The following is a 24,088-nucleotide window of genomic DNA, read 5'->3' as shown; positions in this document are numbered from 1 at the left end:
AGGTAACAAAGGTCCTTTTGAATTCTAATCCTGTCCTCCAAAGTACTAGCACATATCCCTAGCAAGCCCTCCCAGCTCGGTGTCATCAGCAAATTTTATAAGCGTACCTTCTACTCCATTATCCAAGTCATTAATGGAAGCACTGAATAGTGCCAGACTCTTGTGGGGCACCACTAGATATGTTGCCCTGGTTTGATAGCAAGCCACTGATAATTGCGCTCTGAATAGTCTTTCAATCAGTTGTGCACCCACCTTATAAGTAATTTCATCTAAACCACATTTCCTTAGTTTACGAGAATGTCATGTCTGTCTCAAAAGCCTTACTAAATATCAAGTCTACAGTTTCCCCCCTCCCTATCCATATCCACTAGGCCAGTAACCCCTTATCAAAGAATGAAATTAGGTTTGTTTGGCATGATTTGTTCTTGACAAATGCATGTTGGCTATTACTTATAACCTGATGATACTTTAGGTGCTTACAAACTGTTTGATTATTTGTTCCAGTATCTTTCCAGATACTGCAGTTAAACTGGCTGGTCTATAATTCTCCAGGTCCTTTTTGTTCCTTTTTTTTTTTTTTTTTTTTTTTTTTTTAAAGATATGTACTATGTTTGCCCTTCTCCAGTCTCTAGAGCTTCACCCATCCTCCATGATTTCTCAAAGATAATTGCTAAAGCTTCCAAGATTGCTTCAGTTAGTTCCTTAAATATTCTAGAGTGAATTTCATCAGGCCGGGCTGACTTGAATACATCTATCTTTCCACTTCAGTCCAAACAGAATTCGCACATAGCATGATCCAAGGCATACCAAACCACAGACCAGGATCTCTAGTTGTAAGATGGCATCATTAGATATAAGACATAACTCCTACAAGATGCTTGGCAGAAAGAATGCCTCAAATATCCAAATAAGAGGCAAACTACAATATCTCCATACTCAAAACTACAGTCTTTATAGCTCTTTTTAGTGGTCTTGGTGTAGTGCGAAGGAGGGCCTCAAAGAGAAGGACGAACATCTCGAAATTAACCCAGTGTTTTATAATAAGCAAGAGCACTGAGGTGATAGGGTCTCAGTGGCTATTTGGACTAGGTATTTAGTTGTTCTTGTTAGAGAACACTGCACTCATTCCTCATGTAAAGAGTTAGAATAACCCAGCTTTGACATCACAAAAGCTCAGATCATTGTGGCCAACTCTTTGTTTGCCAATAAGAGGCATAAGAGCTCTCTTGCCAGTCTAAATAAAATCCATTTAGAACATATGATTTAAATTAACAGTCTCCACACGTGGACTTGTCAACTTTGACAACGTCCATTTAAAATACAAATACATTCACCTCTTACGTTATTTTGTTCCCATCCCCATATATCAGTTCATCCAGATTACATTCTTCTCATTCCCCATAACTCATATTACCACAGATATAAGACATTTCTATTCTTCTTCCTTAAGAACTCACTGACAGTCTGGTTTGGTATTCAGAGCTCCAACACTGTTGCAGATAACCATTTTATTGGTTTCCCCCGCACTGCAAGTTTTATAGTTTGATATAATTTCATTTTACTTCTCTAGTCCCGCTATTGAACAAATAAAAAAATATGGAAAGATTAATGATAGATGCCAAGTTTCCTCCATAGAATATGCTAAAGAATATGGCAATTAGAGCTGGATGAAATTTAAAATTCAGTTTCGGTCAACACAAAAATATTCATAAATTTGTGTCGACTTTGCCAAAGTTTTGACCAAACCAAAAAAATAAAAATAAAAATGGTAATTGTGAGGATGGCAGACTAGGTGCCAGCTCACGCCAAGGCCCCTGGGCCTCACTGAACACTGACAAATGCATAGCTGGCTGTGTTCCAGTCTGGCTCACCTGAGTGTTAGCACTGTTAAAACAGATGTTAAAATTATAAGAATGTGTTTAGACGTTATAAAATGCTTATAGGATGCTGCATGTATTAATCTTACTTCTTATATATGTATCCCATGTTATATAGTAACATTTAAGTGATTGCTCTGTATCTATCAAAATGTTTGCTAAGACTATAAACCCCCACAATCAGGGGAGAATCATTACCAAGTGTGAAATGCTAGTTTACCACAAGAGGTGTCATCTTCTCCCCAATGAAAGAAGGCCTATAGATGTCAGACAAGTAATTGTGGGACATCAGTGGACAATCTGTTGATTGCTTCCCCCCAAACCCATGAAATAGAGACATGGACAAACTCTCCTCCCATCAGCTTGAGGTCTGGGGGAAACAGATAAAAATCCCTGTTAAGAAAAAAACTGTTGTCACTGTGCTGCTTGGAATTCAAAAACGGCAATATTTCAAAGCACAAGCAAGGGATCCCCAAGCTGCTTGGCTTAGCCCCACAAGACATATAGATCTTCCATATTACAGCAGCTACTATTACCTTTTGGAACCGAAGACTCTCTCATCTGCGTGTGTATAGTTACCTGCTTTACTTTGGAAATAACTCATTTCTTTTTCTTAGTTAATAAATCTTTAGTTAGTATTATACGATTGGCTACAAACATTGCCTTTGGTTTGAGATCAGAGGTACAATTGACCTGGGATAAGTGACTGATCCTTTGGGACTGGGAGAACCTGAATATTGTGATTTTTGGTGTAAGGGACCATTTATCACAAAAGGCAGGCTTGCCTGGGTGGCAAGATAGACCAGAGTGCCCGACGGACTCGTCTGTGAGCCCATGTAAAGGCTGTTATAATGCTTTAAGACAGTTGTTCTCAACCAGGGGTACATGTACCCCTGGGGGTACACAGAGGTGTGCCAGAGGGTACATCAACTCATCTAGATATTTGCCTAGTTTACAAAAAAAGCACTAGTGAAGTCAGTACAAACTAAAATTTCATACAATGACTTGTTTATACTGCTCTATGTACTATATACTGAAATGTAAGTACAGTATTTATATTCCAATTGATTTTATAATTATATAGTAAAAATGAGAAAGTAAGCAATTTTTGAGTAACAGTGTGCTATGACACTTTTGTATTTGAGGTCTGACTTTGTAAACTAGTAGTTTTTAAGTGAGGTGAACCGGGTACACAAGACAAATCAGACTCCCAAAACGGGTACAGTAGTCTGGAAAGGTTGAGAGTCACTGCTTTAAGAGATCACACTTGTTACTTGGTTGATGAAATCTAATTATAGAATATATAACCAGTTTGTCGTTTGTGCCCTGTTCCTTGGAAGTCTGCCCTGAGGTTGGCACTCATGATCATGAGCTATTCTAAACAGCTTGACTAACGTCAAAATGAAGGCACCAGGCTATAGTCATTTTCAGTCTCTTTCCCTGGTCCAATGACTAGCCCTTGTCAATCATGGTGGCAATTCATAATTAACTAGGGATAGTCACTGAGCCACGGAAAGAATGAAAATGACTACAGCCTGATGGTTAGGGTACTCACCTGGGATGTGTGAGACCCACGTTAAAGTCCCTGCTTCAATGACCGACTATTTATACACAGTAGAACAGCTTCAGCAAGTCCAGTCATTAAAACATATTCTAACAGCCATATTTCATCAATGTAATGTACACATTTCAGATAAAGATTTTGTAAAGATTTACATGCATACATTTTTTTAAATGAATTAAAGAAAGCTGGCTGGCATTCAATAGTGGATGGGATATTTATATTTTTGAGTATAGCCAAAAAGCTATAAAAGTGAACCTAAATTAGGGCTTGTCTACACTTTCAGCGCTGCAGCTGCATCGACCACTGCAGTACGTCTGGTGAAGACACTCTATGCCAGTGATTCTCAGCCTATTTACCATGGTGGATCACGTATGCAGCTCTGTGTGTTATGCGGGTCACATCCACACAATATATATACGACCTGTATGGCACTCAGAATGTCACATGGGCTGCAGCTGTGTGCTGATTGGGCTGCAAGTGGCCTGTGGGCCACAGGTTGAGAATTACTGCTCTATGCCGAGGGGAGAGCTCTCTTCATGAGAGGCAATAGCTATGCTATGCTAGCTAGCTAAGCCCTGCCACCAACATAGCGCTGTCCACACTGGCACTTACGACAGCATAACATAGGACACTCATTGTTCACTCATTCACACCCGGGAGTGACAAATTATGCCGACATAACCTGTAGTGTAGAGACAGCCCTACTGGAAGTAAAGCAGCAAGAGACAAGGGTTGTTTTAAATATGCAAATAAACTGGAACTGGATGATCTAAAGCAAGCAAAAGCACGTAGGCTTTTGTTTTTACTTTTAAGCTTTTAGTCCCTACGGCCACAAAAATGACCATCCAATTATGAAGAGGTAGTGTTGTTTCAGGCCCAATCCACACTGCAGTAATAACTATATCAGCAGATGCTTAGAAACATCACTGTTCAAATAAGGATTTCTGTTTGTAGTTTGGACAAGACAATTCTTCATGACCTAGGCTGTAATGTGATTGCCTCAGTTATAGAGCTGTGGTAGCCCCTTACATTACAAACAAACTTCATATTGGAATACAAATACCCATCTCAGATTAAAGGTCTGGCTCTGCCAGCACACAGTTATACAGGGCATGTTACCAAATCTGCAGATAGGTCAAAAACAACAGGCCACTAAATAGCGTTAAACCTACTGGACAAACTACATCACTGCTGAAAGATAGGTGAAAACTGCCCCATTTAGATCAGCTGAGTAGGAATGCTGAAAGCTGATGAGTCTAGCATTGATGTTAACTATTTAACTACTAGTCATTGAGCAGAAAGCCAGCTATTCAGATTGTAGACAAAGTTAGAATAAACTACTCCACCACTTGTATCCAGAAACCTGACTTCTGCACATGATTAAGTATGCTTTGAATTTTATATATTTAATTTGAAGGTTTCAAAATGCTTTTCAATTTTCCCTTAAGGCAAATTATGAGAGAAACTGAGGCACTACAATTATCTTGCCTCTGGTTGCACCAAGTAGATGGCAATGCTGGGAACAGAAACCAGAACTCTCAATTCCCAGTCCTCTACTCCAATCATTTGTCAAAACATTAAGGGTAGGTCTACACTTCTAGCTGAGGTGTAAGAGACATACCCGTGGTCGTTTTGATTGAACTAGCACCCTAAAACACAGTAAATGTAGCATCAAAGATGTGAACAATTAGTCACACCAAGTATGTATCTGTCCAAAATGCTAGGCAAGTACTTGGGACAACTAGACTCTCCTGCCATTCCTGCTGTCCTGGCTACAGCAATCTGCAAAGATCAACGTGGGAAAATATCATACTAGTCTGAGAGCATGGATCATTTTAGGTGACATGCACAAAATGGAACAGGCATCCAATGCTGTGCTCAGAGAAAGTATTTGGGGTTACTGTGCAAATAAATCATTAAATCACCATATACCAGTGTGTAGCGGGGGGTGGTGGGGTGGCAGGGGGGGCTATTAGATTTACAAAATACAGAATACAAAGATAGAAAAGACACTGTTGATAGACTCACAAATAATGTATCTGGAATCCTTTATATATATATTATATAAATATTATATATATATTATATAAATATTACATGACAGGATACAAATTTGGAGAGGAGACAGAGAAGGGCAAATGAATCTAAGTAGTCTAAAAGGAATTTGTCATAATTCAACCAGGAGAAATGATGAACTTCAGTGCGATTAAAAGGTTTCCCAAATTTTGAAAGGGGTTAGCAGATGTTATTTTATCACAGTAAGACAATCAATAAAATTACAGTCAAAAAGGTAAGAAACTGGAAACAGAAGAGGAAACTCAAACAATAGCTACAAATAGAGGATGAGCATATGGTGAAAAACTTACCAAGAAAGATATCTGAATCAAACAGCACTGATGAGTTCGAGACCCTACATTTATTTTGGAAAAGAAAGCAATTAAAGGGTAGGCTGAGAAAGCTGGAAGGTAGATTAACAGGGGTGGGGGTTGGTTTGTTTTTTTTTAAGGTCAGGTTTGGCCTGATGGCCTTTCAGTTCCGAAGACGTGTCATAAATATAAAGGGAAGGGTAAACACCTTTAAATCCCTCCTGGCCAGAGGAAAAACCCTTTCACCTGTAAAGGGTTAAGAAGCTAAGACAACCTCGCTGGCACCTGACCAAAATGACCAATGAGGAGACAAGATACTTTCAAAGCTGGGGGGGGGGGGGGACAAAGGGTTCTCTCTGTCTGTGTGATGCTTTTGCCAGGATCAGAACAGGAATGCAGGTCAGAACTCCTGTAAAAAGTCAGTAAGCAATCTAGTTAGATATGCGTTGGATTCTGTTTTGTTTAAATGGCTGATAAAATAAGTTGTGCTGAATGGAATGTATATTCCTGTTTTGGGGTCTTTTTGTAACTTAAGGTTTTGCCTAGAGGGATTCTCTATGTTTTGAATCTGATTACCCTGTAATCTATTTACCACCCTGATTTTATAGGTGATTCTTTTACTTTTTCTTTAATTAAAATTCTTCTTTTAAGAACCTGATTGCTTTTTCATTGTTCTTAAGATCCAAGGGTTTGCGTCTGTGTTCACCTATGCAAACTGGTGAGGATTTTTATCAAGCCTTCCCCAGGAAAGGGGGTGTAGGGGCTTGGGGGGATTTTTTGGGGGGAAAGACGTTTCCATGTGGGCTCTTTCCCTGTTATATTTGTTAGATGCTTGGTGGTGGCAGCAATAAATTCCAGGGACAAAAGGTAAAATAAGTTTGTACCTTGGGGAAGTTTTTAACCGAAGCTGGTAAAAATAAGCTGAGGTGGTTTTTCATGCAGGTCCCCACATCTGTACCCTAGAGTTCAGAGTGGGGAAGGAACCTTGACAACATATGTTCTTAATGCATGGTTTCACTAATGACAACTAACTACAGTGGCATCATATGCTTCCATTTTCATGTCTCCAAAGCCAGAGCACATCTGCTAGTTTTAAATATAAACAGGGGTTGTTGTTTTTCCTAACCGCCAGTGCTACAGACAACCTGGACTCTGAAAAATCAAGTTTTTCTTTCTACATCATGCATCATTATAAATTAAGCTTCTGTGGTATATATGGGGTTCGCACAAATAAGAGGGCAAATTTTGGCATGGCAATTGGAAATTAGTTAACAATTCTGTTGATGCATCATGAGAAGGAGCTGGCTTCTATTCTCTCTCTCTCTCTCATAGCCCTTGAGTATCAGGAATAAATCTTATATTTGTCACTAAGGGAAGAAAATATTACTCTAAACGCAAACTGGAAACTTATCAAGTCAGAAGATGTCACTTCATTTTTCAGTGCAGAACCACACTTTGAATATTCTTTGAAAATTTAATTTTAAAGGCCAGCCTATTGGAAGCCAGCTTTGATATGCAATCACTTTCTTTTAAGTCTTAAAATTATACAGGTTCTTAGATAGCCTATTTTATACGTTCCATAGAATATGGTCATACAGAAGTATTTAAAACAATTTCCTTGGCTCCTTGACAGGAGTGAAGCCTAATAAAATAGAATAAAGTATGCAACCATGAAGAAAGTAGCTCTCATGACACTGAAATCCATAACAAATATGTTGGATTTTTCTAGGAAATTTTAAACCCCCTTTATTTACGCTATAATAACTGTGGTTCTTCAAGTTGTGTTGTCTGTATTGGAATCTTTTAGTCAAGTCAACAGCATCCACTCGGGCTGTGCCCTCACACTCCCGAGTACTGAGCGGAAAGCGGTCCCAATAGCTTCTCAGTTTTCTTTGCCAATACAGAATGCAGGTGTGATAAAGGTCATGGAATACATATGGACAGCATCTCAAAAAAAAAAAATCACAGTTATTGTAGGCTAAGTAACAGTTTTCTTCTTGGAGCAATTGTCCATATGTATATTCCACTTCTGGTGACTCGCAATCAGTAATTTGATGTGTACGAGGAGGGTGCTCAGAGTCAATTTATATAAGGATTGCCATCCAGCTCTGCAAAAACAACCACCAGATCTCAACACCTCAACCAAGGAATAACGTCTTGTAACGATATGGACTAATCCCCACATCGCCACTTTATAAATCTCAGAAACAGATATGCTTCTCAGGGAAGCTAGAGAAGCTGCCTGAGCTCTACTGGAATAAACCCTAATTTGCATCTAAGGATCTAAACTGGATTATTTCTAATTAGTGTTAATGCAATTAGATTTAGATAACCGCTGGATAGATACAGCCTGGCCTTTTAACATGTCTGGCCATGATGTTAAGTGAGTAGGTATGTGATCCCGAAAAACCCGACAGGCATTGTATATCTCCCGAAGTTTCAGCAGGCTGATGAGAGGGAGCTTCCTCTTCTGAACACAAGCCCCAAACTTTTAATGTTCCCAGATGCACTCCCCAGCCTATTGCACAGGCATTCGGTAATCACTGCTTTGATTGATGGAGGGCAGGAAAAGGGGACTCCCTGATACACATTGTTGTATTCCATCCACCACTGTAAAGAGTGAAGTATTTCTGGAGGCACCTCGACAAGGGTGCCCCTTATCTGCAACTTGAGCGATAGACTAACTTCAACCACCACTGAGGAGGGTAAAGGCACAACCTCACATATTGCATTATGTATGTGCATACAGCCATATGGCCCAGTATCCTCAAGCATACTGAGATCATGGTCAAAGGGTGCAACTGGAGATCCTAATGAAGTTGCTGAACTGTCTGGAACTTTTCAGATGGAAGAAAGATTCTATGAATTCGAGGGCCTATCAGGCTTCAATGAACATAATTTTCTGAGCTGGGTACAAAGTTGATTTGCCCTTTTAAGAACAGACCTAGATGATCAAAAAGGTCTAGCGTGAAAAGTTGACAAGACTGAGGACCTGTTCCTTGGATAGTCTCACAGTAGTATATCACCCAGGTGCAGGAAGACATGAAGTCCCCTCCTCCTGCGGAAAGCCACCAGTACCCTCCATGCATTTGGTAAAAACCCATGATGGGGGCTGATAAGCTAAAGGGGAGGGACCATATACTGGTAGTGGTGGCCAGCAATGAGGAATCCGAGGACCTTCCTGTGGCCTGGGAAAATTGCCATGTGAAAATAAGCATCCTGGTGGTCGAGGGCAGCAAACAGGTCGTGATTCAAAGCTGAGAGAATGGTAACCGGAGTACCCAGGCAAAATCTAATGTACTTAATGTGTCTTGAGAGCACAGAGATCGAGGATAGGTCTCATTCCCCCCTTTGGCTTTGGGGATTAGGAAGTACCAGGAGTAAAATCTCTTTCCGTGAAGGTGATGAGGAACCTCCTCGACAGCCCCCAGAGTACACAGGGTTCATACCTGCTGTAACAGCAGTGAGTTCTGAGAGGGATCCCTGAAGACAGATGGGGTAGTAGGACGGGAGTGGGGAAAATGGAAAGGAAATGAATGATATAACCCAATCTCATGGTGCTCAGGACCCATCTCTCCATAGTTACTGTCCCCCAAACACCGTAGAAGTGAGACAGCCTGACCCCACATAGCTAGGGCGTGGATACGACACAGACAACTGAGGCAGCGCTTTCAAAATGCCCAAACAACGTGTCTAACCAAAAGAGGAAGAGGATGGGCCATTTGAGAAAAAACTAGACCCAGAAGGTTTCCTTCTCCGTGATTTGTACCCCTTTCTGGGGAAATCTTGATGCCTCACAGGGTAGAAGGACTGCTGGAAATATCACCGAGGATGACATTGCTGTTGGTGCCCAAAATGACATCTCTTTGCAGCCTGGGTGTAAGTCCCCAATGAGCACAGGGTGACCAGGAGACCTTAAAAGAATGAAATCTCTCCTCAGTTTTCTTCAAAAATAGGAAGCAACCAAATGGCAAGTACTCTATGGTTTGCTGGATCTCAGGAGCTATGCCAGAGTTTTGTAACTATGAGATTCTTCTCATTGTTATGGCCAAGGCCCCGAGCCTGGATGAAGCACCGACTACATCCAGGGCTGACTGTAAGAATGTCTTGGCCACTAAATGGCCTTCTGTAATAAAGGCCTTGAACTCCTGCCTGAAAGATTCTGGCAACTTGTCCACAAATTTGGACATAGCATCCCAGTTCACAAAATTATTTTTCGATAACACAGCTTGCTTGTTTGTAATGTGCACCTGCAAAGTGGGAGTCAAGCAGATCTTTCTCCCCATCAAATCTAGCCTTTTGGACTCTTTCTATAGGCACCAATTTATATCTTCCCTGTCTTACTTTCTCATTTGCCACTATATCAGTCAGAGAATTTGGAGCTGGATGAGAAAAAATAGACTCAAAGCCCTGCACTGGCACACAGTATCTTCTGAGAGCGAGCTCTGCTGTGTGCATTAGCAAAGCAAGGGCATTCCACAGGGATTTACCAGGCTCTTGTATTGCTTTGTTTATAGGGCTGCAACTATCCAAGGAACCGATGGTTGGAGAATAGCCACCAATGCGTAGGTGTTTTCCTGTACAAACTCAGCCTGAATTCCTAAGGCCGATGCCAGGCAACTAAGCAGATCATGAAAAAATCTGAAGTCATCCAGCACTGAAGACTCAGTACTCCTGTGTCATTTGGCGATGAGGAGAAAGATATAGTTGGGACCAATGGAATCCCTTGAAGAATGACATCTGACTGCCATAATGGTTCAGGATACCCCAATGGCAGAGGGAGCCGATGGCTGCAGGCCTGGTGGTTCTGGCAAGGAGCCCGTTGTAGGTACAGGTGAACTCACCCTACAGTGTACAGACAACCAGCATTTCTCCAAAACAAAGGACTTCCACAGAGGCATTGTCAACCAGAAAGAATTAGGCCAAGATCTCATGTCTCTACTGCAGGAATGGTACCAATCCCATTACCGACTGTGATTCCTGCTGTGTCTCGATGACCTTTGAGATTGAGAGCGATGGGAAAGGGGAGGGAGCTTAACTGTGAGGATCCCTCCAAATAGCTTGACGGTGTTGTTGGGGTCACTGGATGGGGCCACTAAACATTCAGCATCATCCATAGCTCAACCCCATGATGCCATTGGTACCAAAGGAATGTTATAGCTATAACTAACTGCTTACTATGATTCTTTCTGTATTCACAATAAATGTGGTATTTTGCCTTTTTCCCTTTTAATAAGATCCTGCTGGTTTTTATTTTATTGGTATAACATAGGGAGGAGACCGACAGTCTCAACAGGCACCTAAGGCAGTACTGAGTCAACAGTACAGGCCCTCTCTGCTCCCACCTCAGTACTGGAGAGCATGTTGATAGTCCCACTCTAACCAGTATACCGGAGACTCTCAGTGCTGCTCAGTACTATTCTTAGGCAGAGAAGTCAAGTCCGACCTCTGGAATGGCCCTGGGCTGTATTATGAGGTTTTTTCCTCAGATAGCCCAATGGTTCCTCTTCCTTCTACATGAGTAATTTGAGCTTGGCTGAGAAGTCCCAGCTCTGGTGCTCTTTGAGGGGCCTGACTTTCCAAAGTGGTCCACAGCATCCAGGCAGGCTTCAAAGTCTGCTCAAGAAGGCGCTGCTTCAATCTTAAATCTCTAGCCATCTGGTTCCTCTTTTTAAAGAGCTTACAAATAGAGTGCCTTTCCTTAGTGCGTCCTTCCCCAAGGCACAATCAACATCTATCCTCACCAATTTAAAAACAAGAAGTACAAAATGAATAATTCAAACAAGTCTTCCAAAGGAATCCAAAGAACAAAATGTAAACAAACTATCAGAGATGAATGGAAAATGGCAGACATGCTGAGGAAACACCATTTAATAAACTAGAAAGAAGAGAAACAGCAAATGCTGACATGCCATAACTCTGCTAAAGTTTAGCAAAACCTGGGCTATATATTAAAAAACTGACATACTTTATTCTTTAGATAGACATAGTGCAATGAACACTGCAGAAGTACTTTCAACTTCTTTCATATAACACTGAGAGTTTTTGGATGAAAAAAATCACATCAGTTGGATAAAACATTTTTCTGAACTTCTGCCTTTAAAACCAAGTAAATATGGTTCATATGGGACAAAAACTGAAAATTCAAAAAGCCGTCAGAAATGAAAGGACAAATTTAATTGCAAGCGTTGTTAGTACATGTCCCAAGACTCAAGCAAGCATGCTATTTGTTATGAAGGAAAGTTTCACACAGAATAAGAGTAAACTAAAAGAAGATACTTTTTGTTTTTGAAACGGTTCCATGATATTTTTAAAAACAAGCTATCTAGCCATTTCTATATATTTTTTAAAATGGAACTAACTTAACAAGATTTGTGAAAGTTACCCTGACTTCTCTGCTTCTATACCGTACCTACCTGTATTCCGTGATCTTTGTCTTTTTATAATGTAAATTCGAGAGGAAACAGACTATGTCTTCATAATTCTGAACAGCACCTAGTTCACTCTGGCTAAATAAGATCGGCAGTGGCTAAGAGCTGGCAATTCAGGGTAAACTTTTCTTGTTGCTTAAGTAAAACGCCACATTTTATTTCCTTTTAATTTAGAAGACACACCAGAACTAAGCCCCTGATGGAGAAAATAATGGAACTAAGCATATGCACACTCTGAATACCGCTTATGGCTGCTAAAGTGTTCTTAACTAGGATAGTAATGTGAACTGTAAAAATCAAACTACACATTTAGTGTTAGCAGAATGTTGATCTCCTCTAAAAGTCCTACTATGTCAAAAAGTAGCATATTTTCCTGTAGAAAAGTTAGTTAAAAATCTAACTTCTTACAGGTATAAATGTCTTCCTTTTACAGATATAAGATTACTACTTTTACATATATTTTCAAACTTAGACCCTGCTCCTGAAAACACTTATGTATATACTGAACTTTATGTATGTAAGTAATCCCATTAACTTCAACATGACTACTCACGCACTTGAAGTTAAAACACGAGTAAGCATCTGCAGGACCAGGCCTTAAGGCTCAAATTTGTAAAGACATGCATGTAAAAGTGTGCAAGCATAATTTATGAAGTAACTTGGCACAAAATATATATGCAAAATTGCACATGCACAATTTTGAAAATTTTGCCCTAAATCTAAATTAGAATATTCTATTCCATTTCACCTATGAACAGTAATTACTGCTTTGGTTTTTGTAAAAAAAGTAACAATATTTTTAGTGGTGAAAGTATTTCAGTACTATGGTACTGAACATTTAGTGTACCAGATGTAGCTCTTTCCTAGCAAAGAGATGCTGATGGTATAAGGTACATGTTGCCAATGTTTACAGAGTGAACAAAGCTATTTCAAAGAAGCATGCCTGTTTCAGCATTAACTAAAAGTTATGATATAGTTCATAAGCCTCTCCACAAGGAGAAGGAAAAGAACAACTTTCTACAATTGAGCTAAAACATTCCCATAATAATTTTTGGACTTAGCTGACATTCTTGAATTATAAACAGAACTGCAAACTTTATTACTGCTAACAAAACATGCCAACTGCTTCAAAACAAGCAAGCAGAAGTATGTCAAACTGATAATTTCCTACATTTTTTGTGCTGCATAAAGCCAGCAAACATAAAAGAGATTTTACCATACCAAAAGTACTAGTTGACTCTGGTGATGTTACCCGCTTCATTGCCTTCTCAAAGGGTACCAGTGGTTTTGGGTATCTGGATGCTAAACGTTTTAAAAAGCAAAAACAGGAACAAGTCATTCTCTAGTAGCTTATATTATTTAAAACCATTCCAGCTACCATAATTTACCTGCCAGAAAGGATAGGGCCTTAATAACTGATAGAGAGGCCTAATCCTGTAAACAAAACTCCCACTGATTGCAGCACCATTGGTCTTTAATAAGATGTTTTCATGACAGTAAAGTCTGTAGCATCAGGCTCTGAGAATTTCTAGAGAACTATTGAGAATAGAGAAATAGATGCCATATCAAATTAAAGAAGTGGTCGTCATAAAAATATACAGACAGAACACTGCAGGATGGAGCAGAAAGTGAAATCTGGTGAATGAGTCATAAAACGAGTTAAATTTCACTGAACAGTTTGTTGCTGAATCTAGTGTAAAAAATGGACAGCTATATGTTTAGACATTTTCTGAGATAAATTTCAGGCTAATTCTGCTTTAAATGATTAAATGCTTCCTTTGTAATTTAGGCTATTAAACCCTACCCCACTTTTGGTACTCTAATAATATATCAACAGCCTCACCCTGGAGTGCTTTCTACAAGAAGCTCCTGTTTTCACAGGTTATACACACGGAACCAGGATCAAGTCCTAAACAAAACCAACACAATGTTAGGTTTGCAAGTTTAAACACAAAACAAGTCAGGAAATTAAAGTTAAATTTCTCAAAGCAATTTTAACTTGACCATATGGCATATTAAGGTAAACATTTAATTTAGCAAAAATACTACATGTGTAATAGGAATGTTATCTTACCTCCATGAGAAATTTAAAATTGAGTTTCCCAACTATTTAAATTTGCAATTTTATTCTTGGATTGACATAGCGTTGTGTATTTTTTTAAATAAAGCTTAAATATGTAGAGGAATAAAGAAAACTAGGTGAAGAACTGCTGAGTTGCGCAGCTCTGTAGTGCAACCAAAGGTACTTATGCCACTAGAAACAAAGATTTTCAGCTCCTCAAGAGCAGTACATGTTAAAGCTTTTTTAACTTTGTAGATTAATATTTTTCAAGTTCTCAGCTCAGAAGGCTCATAACTGAGGTATCCAAAGAAATTCCTAGTCTTCAATCTTTTCTCTCTTCTCCACCTGCATCTGGTGCTGATTGTTTTGCAGGCTACAAGAGGTGCTATAACCTTAGTGCCACCCACATTTGTGGAGGGAAAGATTAGCATGAAACTTCATCCAGACTATTTTTTACAAGGCAAAATAATTTCATCTAGGGATGAGGAGAGTGAAGAAATCCAACTTTTGACCCTATTTACTTGGTGGGGTAGTTGTGGTGTTCACTGATGAGGGAGGTCTGACCCTGGCCTATATACAGTAATACAGTTACCTGTGGAGTTTTTAAGCCCAATTGGGCATTCAGTTCTCCCTGGCTAAACGCCATAATAGAATGCCTATCTGAACAAGGCAGAATCCACAGTTCCAGCCATCAGAAAGGGGCGTGGCTGGGGCAGACCAACAAAGCCAAATCTGCTTTGCACAGCAACTTGCTTCATTGAATACTTTGACTCAAAAGCTGCTGTGACAATTTTGTGGATTAACAGAGGGGTCGTGATTCTGACAAGAAAATACATTTTTTCCTCAGGCCAAGTATTGTACCAAAGCAAATAAAGCAAGACTTAACTCTGAATGTCCCCTGGTTGGGCTGGTTTGCATGTATTATATATACACATTCTCTTTTACCAAGAAAGCATTGTATATTATTCACACCTTATCACCTACAACTTTTGCTATTTGAACAAATTATCAAAGAATGTATTTAACATAAAACTGAAATAAATTCTTAAAGTTAAATATGATTTATTGCTGATAATTGAGCTAATTGCTGTACATGTCAACAGAAAGTAGCAATGAAAGGCTTCTGACTTTCTACTGTGGTGTAAATGCTTACCAATTATATTCTCTACCACAGAAGACCGTTAGCATTAATGTATGTTGCTCGGCTTCTCTACACAGAAATATTAACATAAAGCATCAAAAAACAGTAATTCTTGGATTCCCATAAATTGATGCTTTGTGTAAAATATATTCAAAGTACAGTAAGATTGACCAAAGTTCAAACTCAATATTGTTTGCATTTTCTTTTAACATTCTAGACAAGCTATATGGCAGTTGCTGTACATGCCTCCTTTATACAGAGACTTTGACACTAGTCTTAGAGGCTCAGAAAAGAAAAAGCACGGTGAGATGGTGGAGGAAATGTATATTTCCATCTGAAATATCTTAGTCTCATTGATTCTATGAATCAACCTTTTGCACTCACTAGTGGGTTTTCCAAACATACAGCTGAAAGAGCTGTCATATTGGAGTAGAACTGTTTGCACCCGTCAAAGCAGCTTATTCTTGAAAAACTGTTATGAATGTTTAGCAACATAGGCACAAAATCTGCCCAACCACCGATTATCAAAACAATGATGAAATTAATCATTTTATTCTCCCACTGAAAAAAAAACTGCTTGCCTCGGGAAAGCACAAACCATGTAAGAGTTAGCCAGAAGGCAGATGGTTCCATCTATGCATAGCTCCAAATCCACCTGCACATATATACACAATAGCCATAAAGGGATGCCAGAATAATCTTCCCTTCAGCTTCAACCATATCTGCCATATCACACTGGCAGAAACATTCCCCACAGTAGACCAACTAGTCTACCCAAAATATGCACACACACATAGTCCCACACCCTACCCAGTGTAAGGAAGCTTATTTTGCAGAGGAGATGATCCCAGCAGAATCATGTAAGTGGTCACTGGGTCAAAGAGTGGCACTCAACCCACTGGTCTTGGTATGCTTTAGTACACTGTGCAGGGGTGTTTTCATGAAAGTCACTTACGAAATGTAAGTTTGATCAAACTGAAAGTAGAAAACTTGAATGTAACCATCTTTTCACTGAAAATTTTTTTCTACACACATTTCTTAATTTTCATCAAAAGATGGTTTTGTTACATAAAAGGAAATTTAGAAGTCATTTTTGACACCAGCTGTAAGTCTTCCCCACTACTCTGGAATCAGTGACACCTCCTTCCTCTGACCATGTTTTAAAAGGGTGGGGCAGAGAGAAGGAATTAACTTTGTCTCACTGCTAAGCAAGCTTGTCGGGGCACCACTTTTACTCAGAAAATAAAGCAAAATTGGAAGCAGTCCAGGTATATTCAAAACAGAAAAGGGAGGAATTTGTCAGCCCCACCACTTGGTGATTTTATAATTGTAAAGAGGGAGGAAGTAAAATATGATGCGAGTCCGGTCCATCTGTGTGACTTTAAGATAATGTCTGTAAGGGACAGGTATTACATTTACAAACTGTATTTTCCAGGAAGAAAAGAAACTCTGAGACATAATCCTCAAGCTTCTCTGTCTGAGAACAACTTGCAAAGGATTTCCATGTTACAAGGAAAAAAAATTAATGTTGTAGATACAGCACACTATCTAGTGATGTATTGTCAAAATTTTAACATGGAACGCTTTAAAAAAAAAAAAATGTATTCCACCTCAATTGTCCGGACATAGTAAGGTAAAATATTATCCTGACAACACAACCTAAAAATCCAATTCTATACTTTTTCCTCCTCCCAGTCTTCCTACCCAGAGCTACATGCTCTTGCTCCACTGCTCCTGTGAGAGGTTCCTCTATGTCAGTGATTCTCAACCAGGAGTATATGTACCCCTGGGGATACACAAAAGTTTTCCAGGGGGTACTCGACTCGTCTAGATCAGTGTTTTTCAACATGGGTGGTTGCAGCCCTCGGGGGATGGGAGGGTCCACAGGACGTGTTTAGGGGGATTGCAAGTGCAGGGCTGGCATAAAGGGGTGGCAAGCAGGGCAACTGCCCAGGGCCCCACACCACAGGGATTGCTGCAAAGCTAAGTAGCATGCTTCAGCCCTGCTGCCTGGGGCTCAAGCTTCTGACAAGGTTTCCAAGTGAAAAACAGTTCTAATATCACAATGAAATGCAAGTAAAATATTTATATTCCAATTGATTTATTTTATAATTATATGAGAAAAATGAGAAAGTCAGCAATTTTTCAATAACAGTGTGATGTGACACTTGTGTCTGATTTTGTAAGCAAGTAGTTTTTAAGTGAGGTGAAACTTGTGGTACACAAGACAAATCAGACTCCTGGAAAGGGGTACAGTAATCTGGAAAGGTTGAGAAGCACAGCTCTATGTGGCTCCCTGCAGGGCACTGCCAAGCACACAGAGACAGGCCTTCTGATTGAGGACTAAAAGTATAAAGGAGAACTTCTGTTTTTAAAGTACACTTCTAGCCCTTTTCTAGATAGCCCTGATAAGGTCTACCAGTGTAAACCGATCAGTAGGATTGGTGAAAGAAAACAGAACTTGGGATCCACTTCGGCAACAGGGAGTTGGAGGGCACCTAGAGTTCTCCAACTAACACCTAACATAAAACAAATCAGTTATGCTTGGAATGCATCCCAAGGAATTATCCTATCCACTCAGCACATCCCCGTGCATAGTTACATGATCACGGTGGACAGGAATGGGTTACGTTTTGAAATAGTAATGATACAAACTTTTTTCATAGGCCCACCTTTTCGGATTGGTGGCTTCTAAATGTTTAGGGTGGTGGCTCTGGCTCACCTATCTGACAATTGTTCTTCAGTGCAGCAGTGGTGACAATAGGTAGGTTATTCTTCAGCCTCCTCTGTTAGTGGAAGCTGCAGGCAAGATGTCCTGCCCTATCTAGCTGTAAGGCAGTTGGTAGATGTAGATGGGACTATATTCTTCTGGTGATGGGCTTGGATAATTAGTTGGGAAACAGGCCCCCTTTGGTTCTTGATGTGAACATGTCTCTTGTCTGCTTACAGTCTCCCCTAACTAATGAGAGTCTCTGTGAGGGCACAGAAGCAGTAGTGAAGGAGGGGAGGGGTGTAAAAAAACCTACCCTAACTAGGAATTCTTGGTCACAAGGGGCACATACTAAAGGCTCTTCTTCCATAAAGGTGTATTGTGTCAAGAGCTGAAGCTTCAGGACACATCAGAAGACCACACACATGAACCAAGCTTAAGTGTATATGGTGACAGAACTGTGCACACTTTTTATTATTTTCTCATCAAGGAGAAAGTTTGTTAGTTGCAGCAGGCATGGCAAGTTAAACGAAAATTCTGAAGGCTGAATTTCTAGTAGCCTGTTAATCAAAAGTGAACCTGAAGCGATACCAAACAAACCAATTCAAATATGATTCCAGGCAGTCAATTCCTTAATATCTTGCTGTACAATGAGAAGCCAGAACGAATGCACTATACTACCAAATTCACATTGACAAATACTAGGCACAACCCAGAAAAAAAAAAAAAAATAAAGGTGAGGTTAATAGATCAGGGAAAGTAATTGGAAGATGTGGTGACAAGATATGTTCCTCAAAGGGTATATACTGTCTCCCACATGGAGAAGATATCCTCTAAGGGTATGTCTACACAGCAAAGGAAAACCCAAGGCTGGCCCATGCCAGCCATCTCGGGGTTGTGGGGCTCAGGCTACCAGGCTGTTTCATTACTGTGCAGACTTCTGGGCTCTGTCTGGAACCCAAACTCTGTGAACCTCCCACCCCACAGGGTCCTACAGCCTGGGTTTCAGCCCGAGCTCATAATTCTACAAAGCAATGAAACAGCCCCACAGCCTGAGCCGGAGTCAACTGACACGACCCAGCCATGGGATTTTCTTTGCTGTGTAGACATACCCTTTGAGGATATCTTCTCGATGTGGAATCGAGTTGGATTCTCAATTATCCCCAGTAACCTTTCAACAAGTAGCTAAGATCACTTGAACCCTTTCTCCCACATTACATCATTCTCTTTCAAATGCTGTCCTTGTAACAATAATTCTTACTTCTGTCACATCAAGACTGGACTACACTCTACTTGGAGCTGCATTTTAAATCCACTGGGAAGCTAACATTAATGTGGCAACCCACTCAGCAAGTAGAGCATCCCATTATGAGATTATTGTTTCAGTGCTCCCAGATCTGTCCTGGCTGCCTGCAGATTTCCAGGTGGAGTTGAAGGTACTAGTATAGATATACAAATCCCTAAATGACTCAAGGCCTGCCTACTTAGACTGCCTCTCTCTACATGACACACTGTTGAAGTAGAGACCTGTGGAGACACTCCAGCCAGAGATCCCTCTCACTAAATTGGCAGGGCATTCTAGATGAGGGACCCTTTCCTCTGGAATATACAAACACATACCCAACTCGAAATAGCCTGGATATGCTCACCTGCACGGGAGTCTCCAAAAATTTTTAGAGGGATTTTTGGAGACAAATGTTATTTGAGGAGTAATGTTTACCGAGGATGGACTGGCTCTTTTATCTACACTATGTGGTCCATTTATTTAAGTATGTGAGGTTCCTGCTGAGTCTTCTGTTCATGTTAATTATGCTATTAACTAATTTTCATGAGTGCCAAGAGTATGAGAGAGGTGCCCCTGGTAACTTTACAGATGAGGACAGAAGTCATCATTCAAATACAATAAAGATTAATATGGCCTGTTTTTTTTCCTGTTTAGTCTTCTAAATACTCAGTTAATAGGTATGCAGACTATGGATTTTATAGAAATGTAGTTATAGAGGAAGGCTACCATAATGCAACTAGCAGTAGTTTCGCAAACTACTTAATGCAATCTGTTTATCTCTGCATCAATCCTCAAACATTATGTTGAAATAAAAAATCACATTTCTTCTTGTCCTATTTTATCATTGAATAACTTGCTTTGGCAACTATGCTAAAGAATACAACTATTCACACCTCATGTATTGCTTTGCCAAAAGCTAGCAGTAAAGCTCCACAAAAGCTTGAATTTTCTCAAGAGATATTCACATAGTAATCTTTTAAAATGTCCCTTGCTCTCTATCACAGAATAGTATAGCATTCATTTACACAACAAAGATAAGAAAGGCACATTATTTCTTCAGCGAAACAGAGCTTCTAGGGCTGAATGTTGTAGCTGTTTTCCATTTACTGCAATGTTTCCTCGAGACTTGCACTGTACATCTACAGGCCATAAAAGTGCCCTTTCCAAGGACATATACGACAGTACTACTGAAGCCACACAGAGGCCTACCTCAAATATGAGTTGATTTCTTTAATATGTTACAGAATCTTGAATATTTGTAATAAAAAATTATGGTACCTCATAGTTAAATTATAAGAGTCAGAATTTCAAATTCAGTACTCTGCTTAATAGATTTTTTGTTTTTGCTTGTGTGTGTTACATCAAGTTTTGAGACCAAAGCTAGGTGAAAATTTTAAAAATTGGCCACCTGCATGGCATCTTTGGAAGCTTATGAACTGCTGCTTAACACTTTGACATACACAAATGTTACGCTGCCCAAGAATTGCCAAGCTACGGGTGTTGAAGGCCGAGGACACAGTCCCTATGCACTGATACTGCACAATAAAGACAAATTTATCTTTATATATATCTATCTCATTAGTATATTTTTTGAAGTCACATTTTACATGAGTCTCCTACTTACTCTTATCGCTTTTTAAGGATTCTATTGGCCCTACTGCATAGGAGGGAGAAAAGGCTCAATTCTTATTAAGTCGGACCTGAATACATCATTGAATCAATAAATCATACCAACATCCAGAAAACTCATACAAGTTGAGTAGTTAAGAGTGTGAAAGGGGTTCCTTGGAATCATTTTATTCCTTTTCTCCATTTCTCTGTCATTTTACTTCCATCTCTTTTCCTGGAGTTCTGAGAAGCCTCCCTAAAATCTCACATGCCAAATCTCTAAATTCCACGTAATTTAAAAAGCTCAAAATAGACAATTTAGTCTAGAATGAAATAGCAAGCCCTAGTTTTAACACTTTGTTTTCTGCTTCTATTTTCATTAAGGTTTTTATCTAACATGGTAAAGAGTTTGCTTTTTCTCCCTGTCCCTCTTTACCAACAACCTGAAGGTAGTATTAATTTAATTGGTCAGCATACAGCACGCTTTCATCTTTATTTCACTATACCCTTCCCCAGTTTGATGCTGGATGTTTTCAAGTCATTCACAGACCGTCTACTTGTTTTACCTCCTCTGCTCTACTCTTCTGCTTCCTAATACCTTCTGGAGATTCTCTCCTTCCTGGTCCTAAAGCCCTTCAAACACACCTTCCCTCTACCAAAATAGGTTTTACTTTTCAATAAACAGAGATAGGCAAGAGAGGAACCATTACACCAGGCATGTTATTCCTACTTTTTTTTTTAATGGAAAACTTTCCGCGAGTAACCCGAGGCCCCGTGCAGCATCTCATTTCACTGCACAGCCCAGCTCAGCTCATCAAAGGTACCCTGAAGTACGCGACACAGCCACAGCCACCCCAGCCCGGCTGCTCAGGACACCTGGCTGGGGAGCAGGCGATGAGGAACTCTTTCCATGTCACTTACTTTGGGGGCAGGGTGTTACAAAGCGTTAGCGGCTGCGGTGGCAGCCTGGCCCCCCGTGGCTAATGCAGCTGGGGAACCAGGTGCAGGACGGGGCACAGGCCGTGCACAGGAGGACTTTAGCGGAGGGCTGCGCGTCGGCGTCTCCCCCAGCGCCGGGGGGAACAGGACACGCTCCCAGCTGGAGGAAGGGTCGCTGCCAGGGCGCGGCGATGCCAGGCTGGGCCCCGGCGCGGGCAGGGCAGGGCGGCGCTGGCCCCCGCCGGCCGCTCACCTTGCGCGATGGCGATGGACTCGAAGCGGTGCAGCTCCCGCAGCAGGCAGCTCCGCTCGGTGGAGTGCAGGCTGTAGATGAAGTCGCGGGCGCCCTGCGCCGTGTTCAGCGCCTCGATCGGCTCCTTCTTGGGGTGGGTGCCCAGCGCCCGCGGGCGGCCGGGGGGCGCCAGCCCCGAGGCCGGGGAGGAGGAGGCCGGGGGAAGGCGCAGCCCCTCGGACCCGCCCCGCAGGGTGGCCAGGCGGCAGCAGCGGGGGGCCCGTAAGGAGCCCAGGCAGAAAGGGGCGGCGGTGGCGGGGCCCCCCGGCAGCCCCAGCCGCAGCGCCGCCCGGCTCAGCCACGCCGACATCAGCAGGCAGGGAGCGGCGCTAGGGAGCTAGGATCCCGGCCCGGGAGCCCCGCGCGCGGCAGGGCCGGGCACCATCCAGGGCGGAGCCCGGGAGCCGGGAAACGAGCAGCCGCGGCCGGGCTCGGCTCCTTCGTGCGCCGGTGGCCGAGACTAGGGAGGGGGACGCGCCGGGGGGCTCCTCTCGGTCTCTCTGCAGCCGCCTCCTGCGGCTGGGCTCCGGGCTGGGGAAGGGCGAGCCAGTCACAGCTGCCTGCGCCGCCCCATGGAGACTCCTGGCAGCGGCGCTCTCCCCCGGCCCGGCTGCGAAGGGAACACCCCGGCCGCGCCGCACAGGCGGCGCCCGCGGACAGCCGAGGGGGCGGCTCCGCGCAGGCGCCCGGCTGATGCCTGAGCGACGGCGGGAGAGAGACCGGGGGCTCGCCCCTAGCCGAGTGGCGAGCGCCCGGCCCGGCCCGGGCCCCACCCCCCGCGTGTGTCCGACCCCCACGCCTTGCTCCGAGCGCGTGGGTGGGGGCGCCCAGCCGCAGGGGAATCCCGGGGAGGCTCCTCCCGCCGTGCTCAGCACCCCCGCCCCCGGGCTCTCAGCCTGGGCGGGCTCCTCTCCGGTCCCAGCGGTCCCTTGGTTCAACCCCGGCCGAGGAGCGGGTTCGTGCCTGGCTCCACCACTCGGTGGCCTGGGCGCTGCCCGCGGGGTTTCCCCGGCCCGCTGGTGCCAGGGGAGCGAGCCGCTGCGGCGCTCAAGCGCTGGGCAGCCCGGGCGCGTCTCAGCAGCGAGGCTGGACTCAGTGGGAGCGGGGCTTTGTTCGGGCGCGGCGAGCTTGGCCAGCGTTTATACCGCGCTGGGCTCCGGGAGAGAGAACACAGCGAGCGTCTGGCCCGCCTAGGGCTTCTTCGTGCAACCTGGGGCCATTATCCCATGTCAGTGTGTCCCGCTGGAGTCAACCCCGCTCCTTTCCCCCGGGATTACGGGTGAGCTCGCGTCTGTTTTTAGTGGGTGGGGCTGTCGCACAGTGGAGGGGAGGGACCGGTGTGGCCTGACACGTGCTCTGAGGGCTGGGTTAAGATGCTGTTTACTTACACATCATATTCATGGGGTACCGCTCTCTCCCTCGGGGGAGGGAGTCTGGACAACTAGTTTCAGGCAGTGAACCTCAGAGAGCTGTCCTCTCTGTTTTCTGTAGATTACACAGAGACGGTGTGCCAGGTTTAGGCACGTGGTTTCTGATCTTCCAAAACCCATGCTCCTGGGCAAGCTTGAATCATCTCAGAAGTGTGTCATCGTTGTAACTAAAACTGGCAGATTCAAATCAGATTTTGGTTTTTTTTGGGGGGGGAGAAGCTATTTCCTGTTATTACTAATAAATTTGATAAGTAATAGCTTAACATTGATATAGCGATTTACATAATCAAAACATGTTACAAACATCAGCAAATCAATACCCTATCATTTAGGCAGTGGAAAACAAACTGTGTTTCACTTCGGTTTCTTCATCCCTTTTCTCT

At 42.3% G+C, this 24,088-nt stretch overlaps 1 protein-coding gene and 1 long non-coding RNA gene across 2 annotated transcripts in view; one reads left to right on the top strand and one right to left on the bottom strand.

The window, feature by feature from the left end:
• The window catches only part of TMEM65 (transmembrane protein 65), a 50,083-nt gene extending 27,483 nt beyond the window's left edge, over nucleotides 1-22,600 (bottom strand). Inside the window, exon 1 of the mRNA XM_074943881.1 lies at nucleotides 22,237-22,600. Coding sequence (XP_074799982.1) covers nucleotides 22,237-22,585 — 349 coding nt within the window. The 5' untranslated portion in view covers nucleotides 22,586-22,600. The remainder of the gene's footprint in view (nucleotides 1-22,236) is intronic.
• A 517-nt stretch (nucleotides 22,601-23,117) lies between these two features.
• The window catches only part of LOC141981276 (uncharacterized), a 57,384-nt gene continuing 56,413 nt past the window's right edge, over nucleotides 23,118-24,088 (top strand). Inside the window, exon 1 of the long non-coding RNA XR_012637713.1 lies at nucleotides 23,118-23,554. This is a non-coding gene — a long non-coding RNA (uncharacterized LOC141981276). The remainder of the gene's footprint in view (nucleotides 23,555-24,088) is intronic.

This window comes from Natator depressus, chromosome 2, assembly GCF_965152275.1.
Source record: "Natator depressus isolate rNatDep1 chromosome 2, rNatDep2.hap1, whole genome shotgun sequence".
NCBI classification, from domain to species: domain Eukaryota; kingdom Metazoa; phylum Chordata; order Testudines; family Cheloniidae; genus Natator; species Natator depressus.
The sequence above is the reverse complement of the archived record's forward strand: the minus strand, read 5'-3'. Positions and strand labels throughout refer to the sequence as shown.